Below are 22,854 nucleotides of genomic sequence, written 5' to 3'. Positions count from 1 at the left end.
CCCACCACAAACCAGTAATCTTGGGCACTAGAGCATGCCCTGAAGAACCATGTCTACACGTTTCTTAAATACCTCCAGGGATGGTGACTCCACCACCTCCCTGGGCAGCCCATTCCAATGCTGGATAACCCTTTCAGTAAAGAAATGTTTCCTAATATCCAACCTGAACTTCCCCTGGCATCCCACTTCTCTCTCCCTACACCTGCTTCTAGTGTCTCTTACGCTTTGTGACACGCCAACTTCTGTTTTTTGGAGGGGTGGGGAGCACGGAGAAGTTCTGTTAGTTGGTAGTGAAAGATCAGTATCAGAACTTTTTTGATTCAAATTCTGTTTGGAGAACAGGAGAAGTGCCTGAGGACTGGAGGAAGGCAAATATCATACCAGTCTACAAAAAGGGCAAGAACGAGGAGCCAGGGAACTACAGGCCAATTAGTCTCACCTCTGTCCCTGGGAAAATAATGGAACAACTTGTTCTGGATGTCATCTCCAAACACACTGAAGATAAAGAAGTTATTAGAAGTGGTCAGCATGGATTTACCAAGAGTAAATCATGGTTGACCAATCTGATAGCCTTCTATGATATTATAACTAGATGGCTGGATGAGGGGAGAGCAGCAGATGTCATCTACTTTGACTTCAGCAAGGATTTTGACACTGTCTCCCACAACATCCTCATTAGAAAATTAAGGAAGTGTGGGCTAGATGAGGGGGCAGTGAGGTGGATTGAGTCCTGGCTGTGTGACAGAACTCAGAGGGTTGTCAGAGGGTTAATGGAGCAGGGCCAAGTTGGAGGCCTGTAACCAGCGGCATCCCCCAGGGGTCAATACTCGGCCCAGTCCTGTTCAACATATTCATTACTGACCTGGACAAGGGGACAGAGTGTATCCTCAGCAAGTTTGCTGATGATACCAAACTGGGAGGGCTGGCCAACACTCCAGAGGGCTGTGTCGCCATCCAGCGTGACCTGGACAGGCTGGAGAGCTGGACAGAGAAGAACCTAATGAGGTTCAACAAGGACAAATGTAAGGTCCTGCACCTGGGGAGGAAGAACCCCAGGCATCAATATCAGTTAGGGGTGGATCTTCTGGGAAGTACTACTGAGGAAAAGGATCTGGGAGTCCTTGTAGATGGCAGGTTCTCCATAAGCCAGCAGTGTGCCCTTGTCACCAAGAGGGCCAATGGAATCCTGCGCTGCTAGAGAAAAGTGTGGACAGCAGGTTGAGGGAGGTCATTCTCCCCCTCTACTCTGCACTGATGAGTCCACAACTGGAATATTGTGTCCAGTTCTGGGCTCCCCAGTTCAAGAGGGACAGGGAACTACTGGAGAGAGTCCAATGTAGGGCAACTAAGATGATTAAGGGATTGGAGCACCTCCCTTAAGAGGAAAGGCTCAAAGAGCTGGGGCTCTTTAGGCTCAAGAAGAGAAGACTGAGGGGAGACCTCATCCATGTTTACAAGTTCCTAAAGGGTGGGTTGAAGGATGATGAAGCCAGACTCTTTTCAGTGGTTTCCAGCGATAGGATGAGGGGCAACGGGCATAAGCTGGAACATAAGAAGTTCCACTCAAATATGAGGAAAAACTTCTTTAAGGTGAGGGTTACAGAGCACTGGAACAGGCTGCTGAGAGAGGTCGTGGAGTTCCCTTCTCTGGAGATTTTCAAGACCTGCCTGGATGCAGTCCTGAGTAATGTGCTCTGGGCAATCCTGCTTAGCAGGGGAGTTGGACTAGATGATCTCTAGAGGTCCCTTCCAGCTCTGTCAAATCTGTGAATTGCAAAATTGGAATCACCCCGTGCAACTGCAGTACCAAAAAAACAGATATGGTACTGGAACTTGAGGTCTATGGTTAAGGTACCTAGCAGTTATTCACCTGGAAAGGTTATTTCCTTTTTTAAATTCTAAGCAACATTAATGCACAATAGAGTGCATTTGAAATGATAATGAGAGTTCAGAAACATTTTTCATTTTTTCTTTTTAAAAATACATTCTTAGGGGGAAAAAAAAAGTAAAAATAAAACTGAACTGCTGCAGTTGCATGCTGGAATATTCCTACGGAAGTCTTCAAATAAGACTGCACAATTGCCTATTATCACATTAAAAAGTGATACTGTTTTAACCACCACAGTGTTCTGTTTTCTGCCACAGTTTGACTATGAGAAAAACGTTTAAATCATTTATATTAAAAAATGTTTATGTAATTATGGATCCAGACCTATGGAAAAGTGCATTCTAACAAACAGCATTTTCTCAAAAAGAATATACTTATCACAAAAGGCAGCCAATTAAGGTAGATGGGTAGAACATCCCCTTTTTTTTTGAAAAAGGGGTCCACGATTACTTGCAAAGCTAGTCTTTCCCACTCTTCTTGTTAGCCCCCAAGGGTAAAAAAGCGGCTTTGCAAAACATTCTCTTGTCAAAATTGTCATTTTGGCACAGTAGTGACAGCATTAACTGTATGCTTGTCCTTTTTGCATTATATTTTTATTCCTTGCTGTCCATCCAGGAAACTGCATTATCTGGAAAAATGCTTTAAAGGCAATATAGGTATCTGGTAAAGCAAGTCCAAAATACACTTTAAAGGCAACATACAACACACTGGCAACAAAAGGGTGGTACATGATTTAGGGGTGATCTACAAAGCTACATACTGAAGCTCTATGGGAAAGCAACTGATGTGCTTTAATTGGTCTTCATTAACTGCCCTTTTAGTTAAATCACTCCAAATTTCATTAGTATCCTCATATAAAACAAGCCTTTGAAGATGGAGGATGGAAATAAATGAGATGGGAACTTGATTAACTGCACTAAGCACAAAAATCCATAAGAAGCAGTGTTAAAATTCTTGACACAAAAGAACAGCCCAAATCCAGATGCACCTGCTATACAAGAAGGGTGCTCTTTTGGAGTGGGAGGAAACCTGGTGGGAAGATAAAAATAAAGACACAGAACAAAAGCTGTCCTTGCATTATTCAAACGTGCCCCCTTAGATGGTTCAGACACTCCCAAATTTTACCTTTTCTTTTATCATTTCTATTCTCCAAGCTGTACACAAAGAAGTTTCCAAGAAGAAATATGTTGTCAGCAGCACATGTTAATATACAAAATATTTTCATCCAGAAGGATGACGCACATTTGCTTGTATTACAAGTGTGAAGACATAATGCTAACTAGCAGCTTTTTCTGCCTTCATTCCAAATTGCCACCCACTAATTAACTGAACTGTAGAATCTTCAGTCAAATTTCAATTGCAACTTACACAAGCAGTCTGACAATGACATGCTAATATAACAGTCTAAATGAAATACAGCACTTTCTGTGTTTTGTCATAAATTATTCCATATGAGAATAGCCTTTTCATTCAATACATAACAGAAAACTTTGAATAAATTCACTCCAGAGTTTGCCACTTGCGAGTTACACAGTCTTCATCACTAACTCAAGGATTCATTCATCTTTTGCATGATAAATACTTCCAATTTTCAAAGTGAATCCTTTCTATACACAGCAACAGCTTATTATATTTACCTAAGACACAGATACCCTTCAGTATAAAGGCTGTTTGGGGATACCACCTTTATGTATGTTTTGTTGCTTTTGTTCTGAGCTGTATGCTTGGTGTTCTGGGAATTCTAGCAGAAAAAGCCAGCTGGCATCATGTACATGTGATGTTATTGATGTCATTCCATTTTTCTGACTGGAGAAAATTTTACTCACACACTTGGACGAGTTTGTGGTCGTAAATGTGCCATTTGGTCAGTTGATCCTGATGTAGGCCTTTGTACTCCTCCTGCAGACTGAGGTCCAGAAGAAGCCGACGCGATGATTGCCGCAGACAAGAGAGGTGGTGGCGGAAGTGGGGGATTCATGTTCTGATTTTATAAGAACAAAAGAAAAATAGCAACAGATGATCAATATTGTCTGATGAGTTGAATCAGCTGGAAAAAAAAGTTTGATATTCTAAGGAAATGGAAAAAAAAAAGAGTCGAGTATTCATTTACCTACTGGTACAACAGAACTGGAGAGTTAGGTTTGTCTGTATTTCTCTTTTTCCAGTTAAAATCCTGAAGCCTTGGCAACTAATTAACCAAATGACAAGCAATTTCTCAGCACAGGAAAAACGGAAAGCATTGTTTCTAATTATAACATCTTAGGATAGGACTCGACAAAAATTCAGAAACCTTCCAGGAGGTAAATTTTGCATCCCACTGCTGACTGTAGTTCAAAACATGATTGTTTTTGTAACCTGAAGCTGAAACATAATACACAATTCAGCAGCAGTGCACCCAAACCCACCCCTTCTGGGCGAAATTTTCTTTTGATGTATGGGTTACAAAAGCAAGCGCAATATGAGACCATAGTCACTGAGCTATTGTTACCACTTTCTCCTATTCTTCTAGTTTAAAGAGTTAGCTTTTGAAATTCAGTATTATCAAGATTGGTAATCTTTAACAAACACCCCAGTAAAAAGGCACAGTCCTTTTACGGCAGATCGTAATGGGGGTCCTGCCTACAGGCTTCTATGCCTTTTGAGAATCAATGGAGCAATTGTTACCTTCTGCTCTGTAAAGCCTCAGACAATTCTTTAGGACCTTGTGTACTGACACTCCTGGGAAAAGTCTCTCACAAAAGGAGAACTTTTCATTCCCCCCTTCCAAAAATAATTATTTGTGTTACAACGCACACGAAGAGAGTAATAAAGAACCTCCAACACTTGAAAATGTAAAACTGAATTAATTTCAAACGTGGTCTTTGACTTAATACAATCCTTTAACACTGAAACAAAACTCTAAACCACGTCACTTCAGGTTTAAAAACCACATAAAAATATAAATTAACAAAATGTGCTCAAGTACTGCCCGGCTCTTCAAGTACATCAGCGTACAAACGCACAGCACTACATTATCAGTTTGGAAAATATGTAATTTAAAGTCATTTTAATTTCCCTCAAACAGCCTACTTCTAAAGGGTGTCTTTGTTTTTTTGATTTTGGGGTTTTTTTTCTAAACAAAACCTATAAGGAAAGTAAGTTTCAGTTCTACACTGTGTGATTACTACCTTGCTGCATTTGCAGAAAGTGTTAATAAAAAGACAGCTCTCTGAACTAGTCTTATGCTGTCAAAACACAGTAAAGAACTACATGATTAGAAGCTTTCAAATCTAGAGAAAACTTATTAACTCTTCCAGTTTTTCAGTCAAAATTCTTATGCTTAGTCATGATATAAATTGCACGGTATATTGCGAAATATTCCTATGTTATTTAAAGCTTTATTTCTAATTGTACATTAACAATTTCTTAAGACCAAATAGGCCTCCTGTATCCAACACAAAGCAGACATGACCTGCTGGAGAAACGTCATTGTGAGCTTTGATACTAATAGTTGACATATTTACAAGAACGGCAATTGCATTTGCTTCACATTCTAGTTGTCCCCATCCGTCCAACAACCTTTTAATAATCTTGATAATTCATAGTGGAATACCAACAATTCAGTTGCTTTACAGCAGAAGTTATTTCCCCCTCCCAGTCAGCTTCAACAAATGTCTTAACTGAATCCAAGCTGAATGTGAGCATCTAACTTTTAGGCAACCTGTCTATAGAATATAAATTCAAATCTTTTTTTAGGCATTGAGATACCTTTATACATGGTAGAACCTGTAAATCCACATTAAGAGATGATGAGCTGGAGATCTTTAAAATTAAACCTATTCATGTACAATTGTCACGATTCCATACATCCTGCATCTCTAAAGATATAAATGCTGGGTGTTGTATTTTATTCATTTGAACACACGATATACATTGAATTTTTAGCTGCAATAAAGGCACCTTCACAGCTCTATTATATTCTGCTTTATTCAGATTCTGCTCCCCTCCCTGTGTCTATTACTACGGTAATGAAACCTGCAGTGAGCCACAGCCCAATTAAACTCCTAAAGTCTTGGCAAGTACTTAGAAATCTAAATAAACTACCTGATAGGCTTTAGAGCACTAACTCTCCTCGGCTTGCACTGCTACAACTCGATAAAATAGATACAAATGCTCTAGCCAAGTTTTCAGTAAGTTTTCTGGCATGTAACCATTTTTCTAGCGATTGAGACACATACCTACATCCAGAGCACAAGCTAGTTTTGATGGTTCCCATAGTCAACGATCTGAAAGAATATATGCAACTCCCACGTAATTTACTAAAATCTGCTTATCAAAATAATTAAAAGTATTTTTATTTTAGGCAGTTGAGGGGGAAAAGTTTCTGCAACTACTTTTCAGACAACAAGTGCACTTTCAGGCATATAAAACAGCAAATAAGTGAGAAATTATTTTTTTTAATTAGAAGATGAAACTTTACATAATTTGATAATTAATGTATGTAAAAATGTCAAATAATACCTATACTCATGCTCTAGAAACTCATACATATTACTAAGTTTAAATATAATTAGGCTCCATTCCCATATCAATCAACTGAAGATCAATAATCAGCTCACCCAAAGAATAACAAAAGGCACAGCAGTGGAAAAAAACATTCATTAACTGTCTTCGTTCCCACAAGGTCTAGGAAAAAAATATATGACTTGCAAAATCCCGTGAGGGCTAACAAATTAAGGCTCACGTTTAACAAAATTCCTGAACTATAAAAAAATGTTATCAAGAACAGGCCTCACACAAAACCTCACTGTTTCTTTCAGCTGCTTTCTCTTCCCAACAAAAGCTGATTTGAATTTTTGTTGGTTAAAACTCAGCTGGAACTACAGGAAAGAGAGCTGAATGTCATCAGTATACTATAACCCTCACAGCTTGCACCTCATTAATAATAATTCGGAATACCTTATACACTTTAACATACAAGTAATTTTTTGTGTGTGGGGGCAAGAGAACAGGACAAGAAAAACGAGGGATTTTAAAAATGTTTTAAACCTTCAGCACATAAGTGAATGTAAAGCATCCCCATATAGATCACCTATTTCCGCTTGTTAAGTGCACGTACCAAAACACCATTTCAAAGTCAATATATTCAATCTGCAGAAATAGCAATATGGATATCTAAGTCAATTGCAGTCCAAAGTATTTTTAACTTCTCAAGAGACTGTAAAGGCAGAATGAAAGGAAGGTAAGTTCCCTGTTGTTGCTACATTCTGTTTTTATTTGGCTGCTTTTGAATGTAACTCCAACTTTGCTGTGGTATATTTTGTCTCTGTTTTTCCCACATCATGGTTCAAATCACATACTTGTTCTAAGCGTTTTTTCAGCAAAATCTATGGCAACTAGATCTCCTCCATTAGATAACTACCTTATAAATTACATCCAAGAATTTCCCTCCAAGTAAATGAGCCTTACATAATTGTACGTGCGTATTTTCACCCAACAACTACTGAACTTGACATCTGCTATTTATATTTTATAAAGAACTTCAAATATACTAAGCACCTACAAGGTTCAAAACTGCCAGTGGCCAAGAAAAGCAGACCAATTAATGCCGCCATTAAGGGCAAAGTTGCGGTTTGAAGTCCCAGAGAACAGTGTAAGTGATAATATCACAGTCAAAAGCCTCAGCTGTGAGAAGAAGTTTGTCTCAGTTCATAGCTTCTTCAATTTCAAAGAATCAAACCTCAAAACACAAAACAAGAATTAATGCTGCCGGCTAAAGAACTAGACTAAAGAACTGCTGCTATGAAATAAAACTTTTAAATAAATTATCACAGGTTTTCTGAATGCAAATTAAAATTTGCTTAAGTGATACAAGCAGCAGACAGTATATATTGTCACTCGACAAAAGCATTCTCATTCCTAAATCTTACTTGTGTAAATTTTGGCTGCGAACTTGTAAATTACTTACTTCATACAACATCTGGTACCAAATAGCATCTACACAAAATTATTAGGGCCAAAATAAAATAAATACAATTGACATTTTTTGAAACACCATAATATTTCCCAAAATAACAACTTAACAAATTAAAATGTGATCCTATCCATGTACACAGATAAAAGACTCACAGGCACCTTCGGGCTAGGAATTTATCTCAACTGCCTTAGAGGAACTTTCTACCCAACAAGACAGCTCAAGATATCTCCTTTTAACAATAAAAAACCCATCTTTGTTACAGAAGATAAGAGAAGATCCTGGCTTTTCTTCGCTTCTAGATTCAGGACAGATAAATATAGCAAAGACGCATAAATTCAGATTACTGTAAAGGAATATATCCTTCTCTTCACTGATGGGGAATCATGCTCATCCTCTCTGATTTCTTCTTCCTTAATCTGAGTTTGGCATGAAGTAAAAGAAGTTGTATAAGCAGCTTGCTCTCAAAGAACAATTGATTACTTTAAGTAGTGTTATATACATGAAAACAATTGACAGGAAGATCCAATCAAACCATCTTCATGCTAAGGAGAAACTCCATGTTCCAATCCAACTCCCTTGTCATTTGCTTAGTGTTCAGAAATGAAAAAAAAAGCTAAAGGGAGAAGCTGAGAGAAATGCAGGAATTTACACTTACAAAAGCAAAAAGACTCAAGCCAATCACTTCTGATGTATTAAATCATACATTCACAATTGTTCCATAGCTTAAAATTAATGCTCATAATGTCAGGGAGGCTATTTCCAAATGGGAAACATTAAGAGAGCCAATAACATAACTTTCTCTCCTGACCTGTCAGAAACATTTTGCACATTTCTAAAATTAAAACACAAATTTATGAAGCAAGAGGAAAAGTGGACGCAAAAGACACACTTCACAGTGTGTGACTATAAACTGCATCATCATCTAATATCACCAATAGTAAAAGAACACAGGAACGACCTGACTGTAGCCTGAGCTGCCAGCTTGTATTTTAGTCATGCTGAAAACAAGTCAAGAAGAAACAGAACATTATGTACAGAAGGTTATTGACTTTTAAAGAGGGTGGCAGAGAATAATTCAGATTCTCAATGGGAATTATATGCCTAATTGGAAACATAACCAGGAACATGGTTATCACAAAGAGAAAGTAGCACTCCAGGATACAGGATGATCATGTGGCAGGAGTTGCACTGCATGCTGCATTTAGCACTGTAATTTAATTCCTGTGGGTACCAATGGTGGGATCGCTTTTGAACATGCTTATGCAACTAAAGCACCCAAGGTGGTTTAATGACTTTGCACCAAAATAAAGTATTTTTCCATGTTGGCATCAAAGAAAGAGCTACTGATTCTTAACAACAAACAAAAGTGTTTGTTACTGTGAGAGGAAAAAAAAATAAATTAACTTCTGACAGAACTTCTGAAATTATACTCCTGCCTACATCCTCTCCAAAACGTATCTCATCCACAAATCAAATCAATTACTCACTACTTGCAGCATATACATTAGCTAGACTTGTACTCTGCCTAACAGCACAAATTGTACCAAAACTGATTTTGTTTGCTCAGTTCTCACAGATATTTTCTGAAGGACAGGGTGAAAGAAGTACAAAAGATGACATGGATTAGTATATAAGCAGCTAATTGCTTCTAGTATTAGGTGTACACCTCATATGCAAAAAAAGGACCTGGGATACTTCCTGGTGGACACCAAGTTGAATGTGGGCCAACAACATGCCCTTCCTTGTGGCAAGGAAGGGTAATGGTATCCTGGGCTTCATTAGGAGCAGACTGGCCAGCAGATCAAGGGAGGTGATCCTTCCTCTCCTCAGCGCTGATGAGGCCAGACCTGGAGTACTGTGTTCAGTTCTAGGCTCTCCAGTACAACAGAGACACGGACATAATGGAGAGTCCAGCAAAGGGCCATTAAGATAATTAAGGGACTGGAACACTTCTCCTATGACTCAAAGTTGAGAGAGCTGGGACTGCTCAGCTAGAGAAGCCTATAGAAGGCTAAGGGGAATCTCATCAATGGTTTTAAGTACATGAAGGAAAGGTGACAGAGCCACGCTCTTTTCAGTGGTGCTCAATGAAACACAAACTGAAGCACAGCACATTCAGTCTGAGTATCAGGAAACAGTTTTTCACTGTGAGGGGTGACTGAGCACTGGCACAGGTGGCCCAGAATAGAGTCTCTATCCTTGGATATATTCTAAAGCTATCCAGACACCATCCTGGGCAACTGGCTCTAGGTGGCCCTACTTGAGCAGTGAGGTTTAACTAGATTATCTCCAGAGGTCCCTTCCAACTTCAACCACTCTGTAACTTTAAAATATGAATCTAAATATAAGAATATTAATTGGTTCAAGATTAACATACATTTAACAGAATGATAGCACAGATGATGCACAGATTGAAGGAGTGGTTAACAACAAAAGGACAAAACATTGCTACAGTGCAGGGCAAGTGCACGTTGTCTCTGTAATTGCAAATAATAAGGTCATCTGTCTGAAGAACAAGGAATGTGAAATACCTTTACTTGGATGAAGGCAATTATGACATTGCTACTGACGATGAAAATTCATGGGATCATGGTGGATATTTAGCTGAACATAAACTTTTTGCAACATAGACTAAATGAATGGATAAAAATTCTCAAGATAGAAACATCAGACTATCAGGATAAAAGTATTTTCAACACTGAAAATGACTGCAGTGCTGTACTCAGTTCTGGAATGTGCTTACCACGGGCTTAATGTGCCAGAAGAAAGTGCTGGAGATAACTCAGAAAATAACAACATCATAATTTTAAGGAGTAAAAAACTTAAAGAGTCCCAAAGAAAGCTGTCAAAATGCAACCTCTCAGCTGTGACCAAGCCACACCTAACCATTTACTTAAACAACAAAAAGTTCATAATAGAAGACAGATGATTCTGCCTTCAGTTTTGCAGACAAATGTGTGAAATGATCCAAGTGCCGAAAGTTGAAAATAAAACGAGACAAATTTAGCACCAAGGCTACTCATCATCTTTTACTGGCTTTAAAAGATTGCAAGGATAATTAGACACTTAAACAAGATCAAGCCTCAGGGGTTTTTGTTTGGCTTGTTTGTTTCGGTTTATTTTTTTAAACTAAGTGGAGATTTATTATTCAACTGTGCCCCTCCCCCTAAAGGTTTGGGGCACAATTTCTGGACTTGGAACAAGAATTAAATTTTGAGAATTCCCATAATCAAAATAAAGGCTTATTAAGTTCCCTTGAAGATCTCTGAAAACTGGTATGCACAATCTTTACTGCAGTTAAGGTCAGGCTCTGATTAAGTGCAGTAGGACATTCCAGAGCATCTCCACCACAAGCATAGCAAAATAAAGAATTTCAGTTGGTTTTGGAATTAAATCCTGCACTTTCTGAATTCTTTGTCTTTTAAAAAATGGCCATTTGCAACAGTTTTTCATAATGATCTCCAAGACCCTAACTTAGACACACTAGATATGTTCCTCATCTGCCACAGGCACACATACAACTAAAATCGTTGTATTTAATTAGGTGAAAGCAGAGTTTTGAAACTTACTTCAGAGAATCTTGATAATATTGAGACAAGTAATACAGAAATAACTGGTAGCTGTGGTCTCAAGCTGATGTTTTTTTGTAAAATCTTGCTTGTTTCCCCTAATCTCCCACCCAGCATAATCTCTTTCCTACTCATACTGAAAAGAAACACTGTTTTGGAAGGAAGGGTGCTTCTTGTGTTTACGATACAGAAATGACAGAGGAAAACTGGAGAAATGGATAAGCATGACAGGATGCATACATTATTGTATAAGCCATGCTTTTGCTATAGTAACAGTGTATACCATTGTCTATCACACAGACAAATCTTCGTAAAATCATCATTTCAAGTGAGTGTATCAGAACTCGAGACAAAAAAAAAAAAGACCGCACAGACCAAGGATAAATGCGACGGCTGAGCTTTCTTAAACGGTACTTACACCAAGAGCAGCTTGGTAGGTAACTTCTGATGGGAAGGTAAATGAAGGCCCTGTTGTGACTGGGCTACTAGGGGGTGGAGTCACAATCAGCCCCGTAGTACCAATATGAACCTGTCAAAGAAGGAAAAAACAGAAGGGTCAGTTCTGAGTAGTTCAATAAGAACTGGCTTTGACACAGCTGTAAGGTCATGGCCAAAATCACCAATACTCTACTATCTATAACTTTAGACTGGAACTAATTTTTTATTAGATACTTATACAAACAGTATTGGATCACACTGCTCACTTTTGTTTTCCTCCAGTGTTTCAGAAACTTTGGAGATATATTGAACCAACAATGTGAAACACACTTTGACCAATGTCACTTTTCTTCTTTTCCTTTTTTCTTTCCTTTTCCGCCAGATTCCAAAGACATCCAAGTAAAACCTATTTACTAGCTCATGTAAAATGACAGCAACACTTCTTAGTTTCCATTACTGTCTCTTCTGCCAAAATGTAATTTCTATGTGAAATAGACAATTATTCACAAACTACTGTAGCTTGTAACTAAAAGCTTTGAAGAACCAGAAGATTAACAAATAAATAAAGCCAGATAAATATTTCTACTTATCACAATCATATAATTTTGTTAAGTTTCTGGAATTCACGCAATATTCAAGTTGAATTGACCTTTTACTTGCATGTGCTTTATTAATATCCAATATTAGATTCCCAATAAATTAAATCACTCCAGTTCTAGCTTCCACAGTCCAATAAAAAATCTTTGTGGCACTTAAGAAATTAACAATTGAGAAAAAAATTAGCTTACAGGACCAAAAATATTTGCTATCATTGTACAAGAAGTGTTGTAAAATATTTTCCTTAAATGCTCTTATGCTAGAAGATAAATTTTGTGAAAGCGTATGTTAATACTAATCACATATAATTAATAACATGAAGTAAGTAATCTGACAAGATGAGAAGCCATATAGCTATTAAAAAAAAAAACCACGCATGATTTATATTTGATTTCATGTAAATTACCTGAGAAGGGGCACTACAGGAAAGTCCTGTCAGCTCACTTATGCGGGCTGCTGCGGTTGGGTTGCTGGAGCTGATGAGGACAGGAGGACTAATTTCCATTGAGTGGCGATTCTGAGAAGACTGTGAAGACTTGTTGGACATAGTGAGGGAGGTAAAAGAGTGCCGTTTTTTGGTGTTTTTCTTAGTATCGGTGTGCTTTTGAGTTGAATTGTTGTGAGATGCCCCAGAGGTACCTTCTCCAGAGTCAACAGTAGAACCTGAGGGCTTATCCAATTCTATCAGCTGTTTGGCTGCTGTGTTAAACTACAAAAAAATAGTCACATATTAGTATTTTATTAATTTATAAAAACCACCATGCAACTTAAAACTGTGACATACTAACCTACTCTACAAATCAGTCATTACAGAGTGACAAGATTTTCACTAAAACTCGAAACGCTTACTGTTGGGCTGGTGTGGACTACCCATCAGAAGTTAAATTTTCAACCAAGAAAGGACATTACGCTCTAGTCCAGCCATGGATTAATTCAGCAGTACCCAATGCCTGTGTTATCTAGAAGTCAGACTAAAACACAGCAGTAGCCTTTAACCTTATGATATAAAAATCTGTATTACAAGACTTTGTGAACATTCATTTCATTTTAAGCCTTATTTGGTTTGTTTGTTTGTATGACATAAGCCCACACCTTTGCATGTGGGCTCTTGAAGGCGTTCCTCCTAGTATCCCTTGGTATTTACACATGTATCTTTAATGCTACAACAGTAAAAAAACAGGCTTCCTAAATACAGATTTAAGAACATAGTAGGATGGACTGAAGATCCAGCTATATCAGTATACTGCCTGACAACAAGTAGCTAGACAAGCGTAAGACAGTATAAGGAGAAAAGAAATATGTACTGGCAATTCTGGAAATACCTTCTCAACTACTGAATTTTCTAATGCAGAGGCAGCAGCTCTATGCCTAAGAACCCTCAAATGGATTTTTCTTTTTCAAATCTTATGTAATGAATTTTGTTCACAATTAATTTTTCTATTTGTTATTTTTTTACAATATTATCATCTTAAATGCAAAGAAATCTGTCCTTTCCAATGAAGAAATACAGAATCCCACACATTTTCTTCTTACAATGAAATGTAAGCTAGGTAAGGGTAGGAGGGGCAAACAAAAAACCCTACATTTTTCATAAACCCTTTATTTCCAGGAAATCTTATTTACGTTTTAGAGCTATTGCAAATAATGTTGGAACTATCACTTTTTCATGAGATGAAGTAACCAGTTTTCTGACCAAGTTCACTAATGTTATTACGTACCACTAAATATGAATACTGTTATTTGGATGAGAGTAGCCAATTATGAAGAAGAGGAAAAATCTTTTCTGAAGAACATCAGGATGGAAGAATGAATTTAGATACATTTTTCCACAACTTTTAAGGTATGTTCTATGCTCATAAAGAGTTTCAAAGCAGTATTTTACCCCATCAAAACTTTACTAGACAAATAACACATCATTAATCATGCTAGCATCAACACTGATTTAAATGCAGCTCCCACAAATGACAACAGCCTATGCCCCGAACGCTTTCCTAGCTCTGAGGACAAGTACATATACATGAAGCAGTATAAAGCAATAAAGAATATGTAATCTTTTAATACAGAAAAGGTTTTCAAGTAGTATTTGAAAGGTGAGATCTGGAAGGAAATTCCATGCATATTTAGAAGAAAAAGACAAAGTTCAAAACTAGAACTACTGGAACAATGCGAAGTTGGCATAGAAACCTACTAGGACATAACAGCGTGAAAATTAAAATTATGAAATGCTTGAAGAGGAAGAACTACCGAGAACACGAGAACACACTGCATTGAAAGAGGGGCATAATGGAGGATCTGAAAAAGGATACAAAGATGAGAATGTAGAATTTTTTCCTAAATGTTCCTACCATTGCACCTTAAGAAGGCAGCTGAAGAGAACAGGAAAGATAAGAGAAGACAATGTCACAGCAGTAAACATTATTAAGAAAAAAGTGGAAGCTAGATTTTCCTTCCTGGGCATGGATCATTTGGACCAAGTAATTTTGTACCACTTGTGTAGTACAGAAGACATAACCATACAGCTTTCTCCAATTAACTTGCAAGCCCATTATTTAGATAATTATGTTCTTAATTTATTAAATCTTAAATTTAGAGTGAACATACTTTTAGCAGACCAGTGAAAGCAATGTTCTTTTATCACAGAACACTGACGTGAGGCTGAAGGATATGAAACAAGTAGAAAATAAGACCAAAGAAAGCCTATTCTGCTACTTATCCTGTCAGGATCCTATCCTTCGTCATGGAAGAACATGCTGACTAATGATTTTATGTATTTTGCACATTTTATTTTTCCAACTCAGATTGAAACTCTTCACATCCTTTCTGAGAATCTGTGTCTTCCATATTGTCTTAGACAATGGCTGCAATCACTTGTATTCTTATCTACTCTCTTATTTAGCAAAGAGCCTGTTCACAAATCACACAGACCAGAGAAAGAAAAGCAGTTCTCATTTCTGAGACAGGAACTACCTCATCGGTAGAGTTAAGGGAGCACTCAGGAGTGAGAAACAAAACCTGAACTCAGTCTACTAAAAGCACCCTGAGGTACCTGTTACACCTAATTATGTTTGTTTACCTCCTGAAGCTATTAATGCCTGCAGGATCTGACTATTTCTATCCAGTGAACAACCTAATAGGGAAAAGTAAAGCTCGCCCATGGGCTTGATTCAAGACTGATTCAAATATAAGGAATGTATTGAGCTTCCTTATGTAGAGAAGCAAGCACAAGACAGTGGCATAAACCTAAACATGGAAGTGAACTGATTATTGACTTTTTTCTTCAAAACAACCTGAGGACAGCAATAGTTGCAGAATATTTTGCAGAGTGCAGTATACTTCTTCATTGAGAAGAGAAACGAAGAACTTGCATGCATTCCCCAATGAAATGACTAGCAACTATTCAAGGTCACCATGGGAATGCATCCCACTCATGCTCTGAAGTGTTTCAATACAACATTCCTTTCTGCAACAAATACCCCTGTATCTATTCCCACACTTTCTACATCAGCTGTTTTCCTGAACAGACATATTTGAACAAAATCTTCTTTACTTTAACTTTTACACACATATTTATTTGGGCTTTTTCATTCAATCTTTGCTGTAACAGGTAGCGTGAAATCCAATTCCCCTTCCTGCCAAAACCTGGGGAACAACAACTTTCCAAATGGGACAAGACAGAGGTGGCTGAGCCGTGCCTCAGTGCTACAGGAGGGGTGGAGGCCACCAGAAAGGGTTCCTCCTGCTTCAGCCATCGGGGGAAATTACTAGACCTATTTCAAGGTCTCTTACAGCTGTGCTTTACTGTACTTATTTTACAAATGACTTCAGGTGTTTTTCAGTCACACATAGATAGTTAGAATTTAAGTATCATCACTTTCTGAAACTAAGTGAAAACACCATCTTCTTCCTCAAACGATCTTTCTGTTCACGTTCATTCAAAATTTTTATTTATGCCACTTTACTACATCACCATATGTCACGGAGTTATTTTTCCACATTACCAACACTATTATTAGTAAAATTCCAATTTGTAGACAAGATTTCACTTTCACACATATTTGGAAACAAAGGAGGAAAGTATAAGTGGAACTAAGGTAAACTTTCTCCTTATTTGACATTATTTTTGCTAAGCTTGATCCTGGAGGATAGGTAATAGCTTACAAACCTAAATTTAGCTTTGCAATTAAAGTCTTCTAACAAATACATTTTGTCCAATGAGCATAAGAATCATTTCACAAATCTTGAACAGACCACAATCATGAGCAAAGCTATTTTTATATTAAATTTTCAAACAAATGAAATAGTTCTGTACTGCAGTTTTTGTTAGAGAAATTAATCAAAACTATGATGCTCAGAACTGGTCATTGGAATGATAACATGGAGATTATTGTATTAAAGTGTAGTGGGGATTACACTGTAATTTTCTAGTAAAAATTAGCAATCTCTGTTTTCAGGCATAATACACAACATTCACTTTCTATATAAATTTTCTGGGTTAAGGTCCGAGCAGGCACAACAGGAAGTTCCCATAAAAGGTTTTATCTTATTCTTCTGAGTTAGCATTGTTACAAAAGTTGGATATTTTTTTCTAAGCACTTTAAATCAGATCACATCATTTAACAGTGATAGACAAAAGTTAGCCTAGTAAGTACACTATTAAAAAGACCATGCTAGAAATGCAGTCTCAAATCCAATCTAAAATGTATAGACAAAATAAAAAAATAACTATGTTTTGAAACACTCCTGTTTGGTACAGGAGGAAATGCTAATAAAAAACCTCAACCTGACACACTAGGTACATAAAATCTTATGTTCTCATTGATTAAAATGTTGCGTTAACTGATGGATGCAATAGTATAAAATGACAATGAACTTACAATTCTACTACAGTGAACATTTTAGATCATTTGGGGTTTTTTCCCCTATGTTTATAGAAGATTGTTTACAAATAAAGCTAGAGAAGCTTGATTAATACAAACGTGTTTCCCAGTTGTTCGCGTTAACTTGGGAAAACAAAAGACGTCATTATTTTCTATTGATATTTTGATTGAAAAGTGATTCCTTTTCCCCTATTTTTCTTTTTCTATTCTAGGCTTTTGTATTTTTCTAGTTGTTCTGTATGAGTGCTGAATAACATAAAAATTTAACGTTTGAAGTGTGTTCGCAAAGTGTTAAACTACTCTACCCAGAACCATACTCAACTTAGAAAAATTCAAATACTACCTGTTTAGTTCTGATTAATCTTTCTTTTTGGAACTGAGATGAACATAAGTGTTATAAACTTAATCATACAGTTTCTAGACTCACTGCATTTTATTTCATCACTTTGCAAGAAACAGGTTGACCTGCTTTTAATGCAAGCACGTTGAAATTCCATCAGTCAAAAGACTAGCGATTTAGATATGTTAATCAGGTCTTACTCTAGTAACACTAGAGCATTTGTTTGGTTTTAGCACTTGTTAGAAACTAGAATTTCATTTTTTGCAATGCTTTGCATGATTTATTTTTCATTTGGAGATCAAAGTAATTATTTCAAAGTGCTATGTGTCTACAGATAAAGATGTATTGTTCTACGACTCAGTTAAACTATAGTTGTAATGGAACCACTATTAAAATTCCTCTCGAAATGTTTTCAGTCTTAGCTTTTATTATTACTGCAAATTTATTAAGTGAAAGTGATATAAAAGAATAGAGAAGACAAGCAATCTTTGAGTCATAAAATGTTGCTCCGGGTAAAGTGTTGTCTTCCAATATAATAAAAATTTTTCATGGACTTCAATGTATCTAAAGTTTATCCTGTGACCTCGTTGTACAAGATACATCAGAAGTATCAGACCTACACTACAGAATAAACATCACAGATTACACTCATTTTAAAGATAATGACTTCGGAAAATTTCCAGTAAATGCAGCTACGTCACATTTTTTTTAAAAAAGCAGGAAAAAAAAGGACGTGGACTAACATACAAAAGACAAAGATACGTCTGTCATTATGACATAAATAGACAATGATTACAGGTTTGGGAAATATAACTAAAAATACCTCAAAAATATTCATTACTTCTCATCTTTGGTGTTTTTAATAATAACATACGTACGAACTGTTTGATATACTTGTTTACATAAGCTGCCTGCAGAACTGTTTGCATTCCAGAACAATAGTTATATAATCTCAGAAAACGGGTATTTCAAAATTAAAATTGATAGTTTCCTGCATATCTCACTGCTTTTCACCACAGCCTGTGTTTCAGTTTATTTTAAACTGAAAAAACCCCACTGATCTGATTTGAAGTATATCTTTGGATATTATTTATCGTTCTAGACTTCCCATATCATTTTAGTGGGGATTTGTGAGTGTGGACACAAGCGCTTGTGGCTGTTCTAAAAGGGTTAATTGGAAATACATTTTCTTAGTTGAATTTGTCTAAAAATATTAACAATTAAATACATTTTGTGTATCATTTTTTAATGTAATTTTTTTCAAGGGTATATCTCCATTTTGCAAACTTTTGTAGAGATGGAAACAGTTGTTAGCTAAATAGTTTGTCCATGTGGCAGTCCTAGGAAAGGACTTTTTCTAATTTGGCTAAGTCAAGTGATTTAGTTTTAAAAAGCACCACAAAAACCTTTACTGGCCAAACTGAAGGGGCAGTTAATTGCAAAGAGCTAGAATGAATAGCCAGGGGCAAGAACTTCTTAAATTGGCTTTTAAAAACTTATTAAACTGAAGTCAGAATTGCACTAAGCAGGTTAAAACCCCTTTGGTTTTGTTGCTGTTTTTTCACTCATATGAAAATTTCTATTCCCGGATACACAGATCCTTACATCAACCTATAAAAATGAATACACATATTTTCCGTTTTTAAATAAAACACATTCCATGTTGACTGAACACAGTCATTTTTTAAAAAGCACCCGTCTCATCAGCGGATTCAGAAACTGGATTGATAAAAGCTGACTTGATTCTTAGTATGGTTACACGTTTCTTCTGTGACATGAGGTACATATTTCTCATCCCACAGATAATGTGAAAATACTTTTGGCTTTCATCATTCTGCCTCGTTTATTTAAATAAAATACACTTCTCCAACTGAAGGTATCTTACCAAGTATCCATAGCATACCTATCATAAAAAGACAAACACTATTCTAAACCTCCATAACTTTCTATAAGGCAAATTTTAATAATCACCATTGCAGCTGTACACAATGTTCTTAATAACCTATGTCTTTCTGTATAGAAGATTCACCTTTCAACTCTTGAACCTTAAAAGGCTGGGAAAACTTTTTCACTGTAAATTGTCATATCACACATGAGGAATGCAGGAAGACACGGAAGATTTTATATAAGGGTCTTTTGGATGTAGAAGTCAATGTTTTACCTGCTGATCAACGGTCTACATTCTCTGACTTTCTAGTTGTGCCAATTTTGTTTTGAGAGACAGGTATTAGGTACAGTCACAGAATCACATGGGGTTGGAAGGGACCTCTGGAGATCATCTAGTCCAACCCCCTCTAAAAGCAGGTCCACCTAGACCAGGTTGCACAGGAACTTGTCCAGGTGGGTTTTGAATTTCTCCAGAGAAGGAGACGCCACCACCTCCCTGGGCACCCTATTCCAGCACTCTGCCACCCTCAAAGTAACGAAGTTCCTCCTCGTGTTTAGATGGAAAGTCCAAAGCTTACTATGCCTATGACTTGCTGATTGCTTTCATTTTGCCATTAAGTGTGGTTTGCGATTGACTGCCTGACTCCAGTATTAACAAGAAAACAGTGCCTCCAAGTACTTTCATTCCAAGTCCATTCAATGAAAACAGGTATCAAAGAGCTATGTAAAAATCGCTGGTTAAGATGCTGAGGTAATTAACTTTCCCAAACTAAGCACACAGATCTTAGATTATTTTAGATCTAAGACTATTTATATCTCAGGTTATTTTAGAACCATCACCAGTACTGATTATTTTTCCTTTTAGAAAATGAAATAAATAGTGGGCATGACCTTACTGAGGGCCCAACTTTACTCACCTCAACATATGAAATTGGAAATATTCCTATCTTGTCAGCCAGCATTCCTTCTGCCCAGTTTTCATCCACGCGGCGAATCACAGTCAGAACATCATCCTGTGTGAACATGCAGTGATTATGTCTCCCAGCTCTAATTAAACTTCTAATTTAATTTCCCTTCATAACACATGGGTAATCAGAGAAGGCGGCACATGGACAAGAGACTGCAGAGAAGGCACTCCGTAACAGGAACATGCCGCTTTTGGGATTGAAGTCAGTTCCAGCCATTCTTTTTCCTATTTTGTCAGAGTTCAGCTAACTGTCCACAGCTAATCTCAGCCATCTGACTTTGGCATTAGTGCCAGACTTCCCGCCGTGTTCAGTCCATGGTATTCATCAGCCCTCCTTTAAGTCCTTGGCATTAATCAACAGAACCGCAATCTTTTTCCTTCTCAACTGATTCATTGCCTAATCTTCCCTAGATCTTGCTTTTCAATGCAAGTTCTTAAGAAAACTGGTAAGTGATATGATTTCTTTCACATCTACCATGAGATATGGTTTTGAGTATGTTACATAAAAAATGGATTTACGTGCACATTAAACATCGCTGTCGCTTATACTGAGATACCTAATTGTTTCATATGGAAGTTAAAGTATTTGGAAACATATATGCTTACTCAAGCGGACTGCAGATTTAAAAAAAAAAAATAACAAAAAACACAACAGTTTGCCAACAATTAATCAAAATATGCAAGCTAATGCAAATCATCCTTAATAGCATTGCTGTTCTGTGCTATAATAACCACTGTCTGTCCACATGTTACTACATTTCCGTTTTAGAATTTTAGCCATCCTTTTCATTTTCAACAGGCAAGGACAGAAAAGTGATTAGCTCGCATTTGACCTTGCAACATTTTTGTGCGATTTGATAAACAAATGAATCAGAAGTAGAAGAAAAAGGAATAGCTCTGATTCCTGTTAAAACTCTGTATTATGTGCCTTGCAAGTAGAAAATTAATTACAATAGAAGCGAAGAAGAACGAACATCATATTTTCCGAAAGGCAATTAGTACTATAATAGAATGACAAAGTTCAGTATTACTTTGTGTCTAGTATGTGGATCCTAAAAATGTCCCTTACTAAAAGCAAAGCTGAAAATAGTATCAACTTCAACAATTTCAAATTAGTGTTTCTTTAGAAGATGGAACACTTTAATTCATAACATAGATTATTTCTCATAAGTTAGGAACATCACTACTGCAATTATGAAAAATTGCATTCTCAAAAATAAAACCTCAGAGAAATTATATGTAATTTAGGAAGGCAAAAACTAATCAACATAGGAGAAATACCTGTGGAATTACTTGCCCTTCTCATATTTGTGCAGCTCCATTAAAATAAATGCAGACAAGACTACAGAACAGTCTTATTATTTCTTACCCAAGTGAATGAAATTATTAAAAGAAAAGAATAATTTTATTCTGTTTTTACCTTTGCAAATGGTAAACAGTCTTTATCTGCTTCCTTGTCTTTAACTTCAAAGTCATAAAGTGCTTTGCACTGAGGCGGAGGTTGAGGTAAAGGTTTAATAATCTGAACAAAATTGGTAGGAAAAAAGCCATGGATGCCATTGACTTCTCCATGATACCAATTTTCATCCACCTGTCGACGCAAAATGATGATGTCTCCTTTACTGAATTTAAGATCTCCAGGTTCTTTTCCCTCGTAGTTATACAATGCTTTGGCACATGGTAACTGAGGTACACCCTAAAGAAGAAGAAAAAAAAAATCACTAGAATTAGATGAGTATTACTAAATAGAATTTATATTACATTCTTCAGGAGACTATGACTGAAACTGCGTACAATTGCAAAGTAAAATTAAACACAATAAAATTATTTTATTGCAATGATTCTACTGATTTTACCCAAATGTGTAGGAAGAGCTTCAGTTCTATACAGTCTTAACATGCCCCTAAATTTAATTATGATTTTCAGTAATGCTTCAATGTTGCTAGACACAAGAGAGGCAAACCCCATAATTCTTTAACCCTCATGTACTAGTTCACTAAACTTAAACATTTAAAAATCCAAACAAACTGGAAAGTATCCTGATGACATGAGAGATCTGACAGGAAAATGCTGCAGGAAAATATAGCACTAGAATAACAAATTTGTTATAAGACCTTTAAGGCATGTTTTCTGCCTGACTTTTGTATTATTTTCCTCACCTTATTTATTCCATGGGCACAGAATGCTAAGGATGGGGACACAAGGGAGCTGATTTCCAGCTTGAAAAACGAATCTCACTTTATTAATGGTGAAATATTTCATCCTGGACAAGCCTTCTAATTTAATTATTTATTTAAAAACACAGCTAAAAAGAATTACTGGAAAAAAAAAATCT

At 36.7% G+C, this 22,854-nt stretch overlaps 1 protein-coding gene across 1 annotated transcript in view; it reads right to left on the bottom strand.

Moving 5' to 3' along the window:
* Positions 1-22,854, bottom strand: part of SH3RF1 (SH3 domain containing ring finger 1) — a 91,657-nt gene that overhangs the window by 17,307 nt on the left and 51,496 nt on the right. Inside the window, exons 2-6 of the mRNA XM_014945693.1 lie at positions 21,940-22,215; positions 20,470-20,565; positions 12,855-13,157; positions 11,832-11,942; positions 3,715-3,869 (exon numbers count right to left, since the gene is read on the bottom strand). Of these exons, the coding sequence (XP_014801179.1) occupies positions 3,715-3,869; positions 11,832-11,942; positions 12,855-13,157; positions 20,470-20,565; positions 21,940-22,215 (941 nt within the window). The remainder of the gene's footprint in view (positions 1-3,714; positions 3,870-11,831; positions 11,943-12,854; positions 13,158-20,469; positions 20,566-21,939; positions 22,216-22,854) is intronic.

Source organism: Calidris pugnax, unplaced genomic scaffold (assembly GCF_001431845.1).
Source record: "Calidris pugnax isolate Ruff unplaced genomic scaffold, ASM143184v1 scaffold15, whole genome shotgun sequence".
Lineage (NCBI taxonomy): Eukaryota > Metazoa > Chordata > Aves > Charadriiformes > Scolopacidae > Calidris > Calidris pugnax.
Note: the sequence above shows the minus strand (reverse complement) of the source record. Positions and strands in the feature narration are given on the sequence as shown.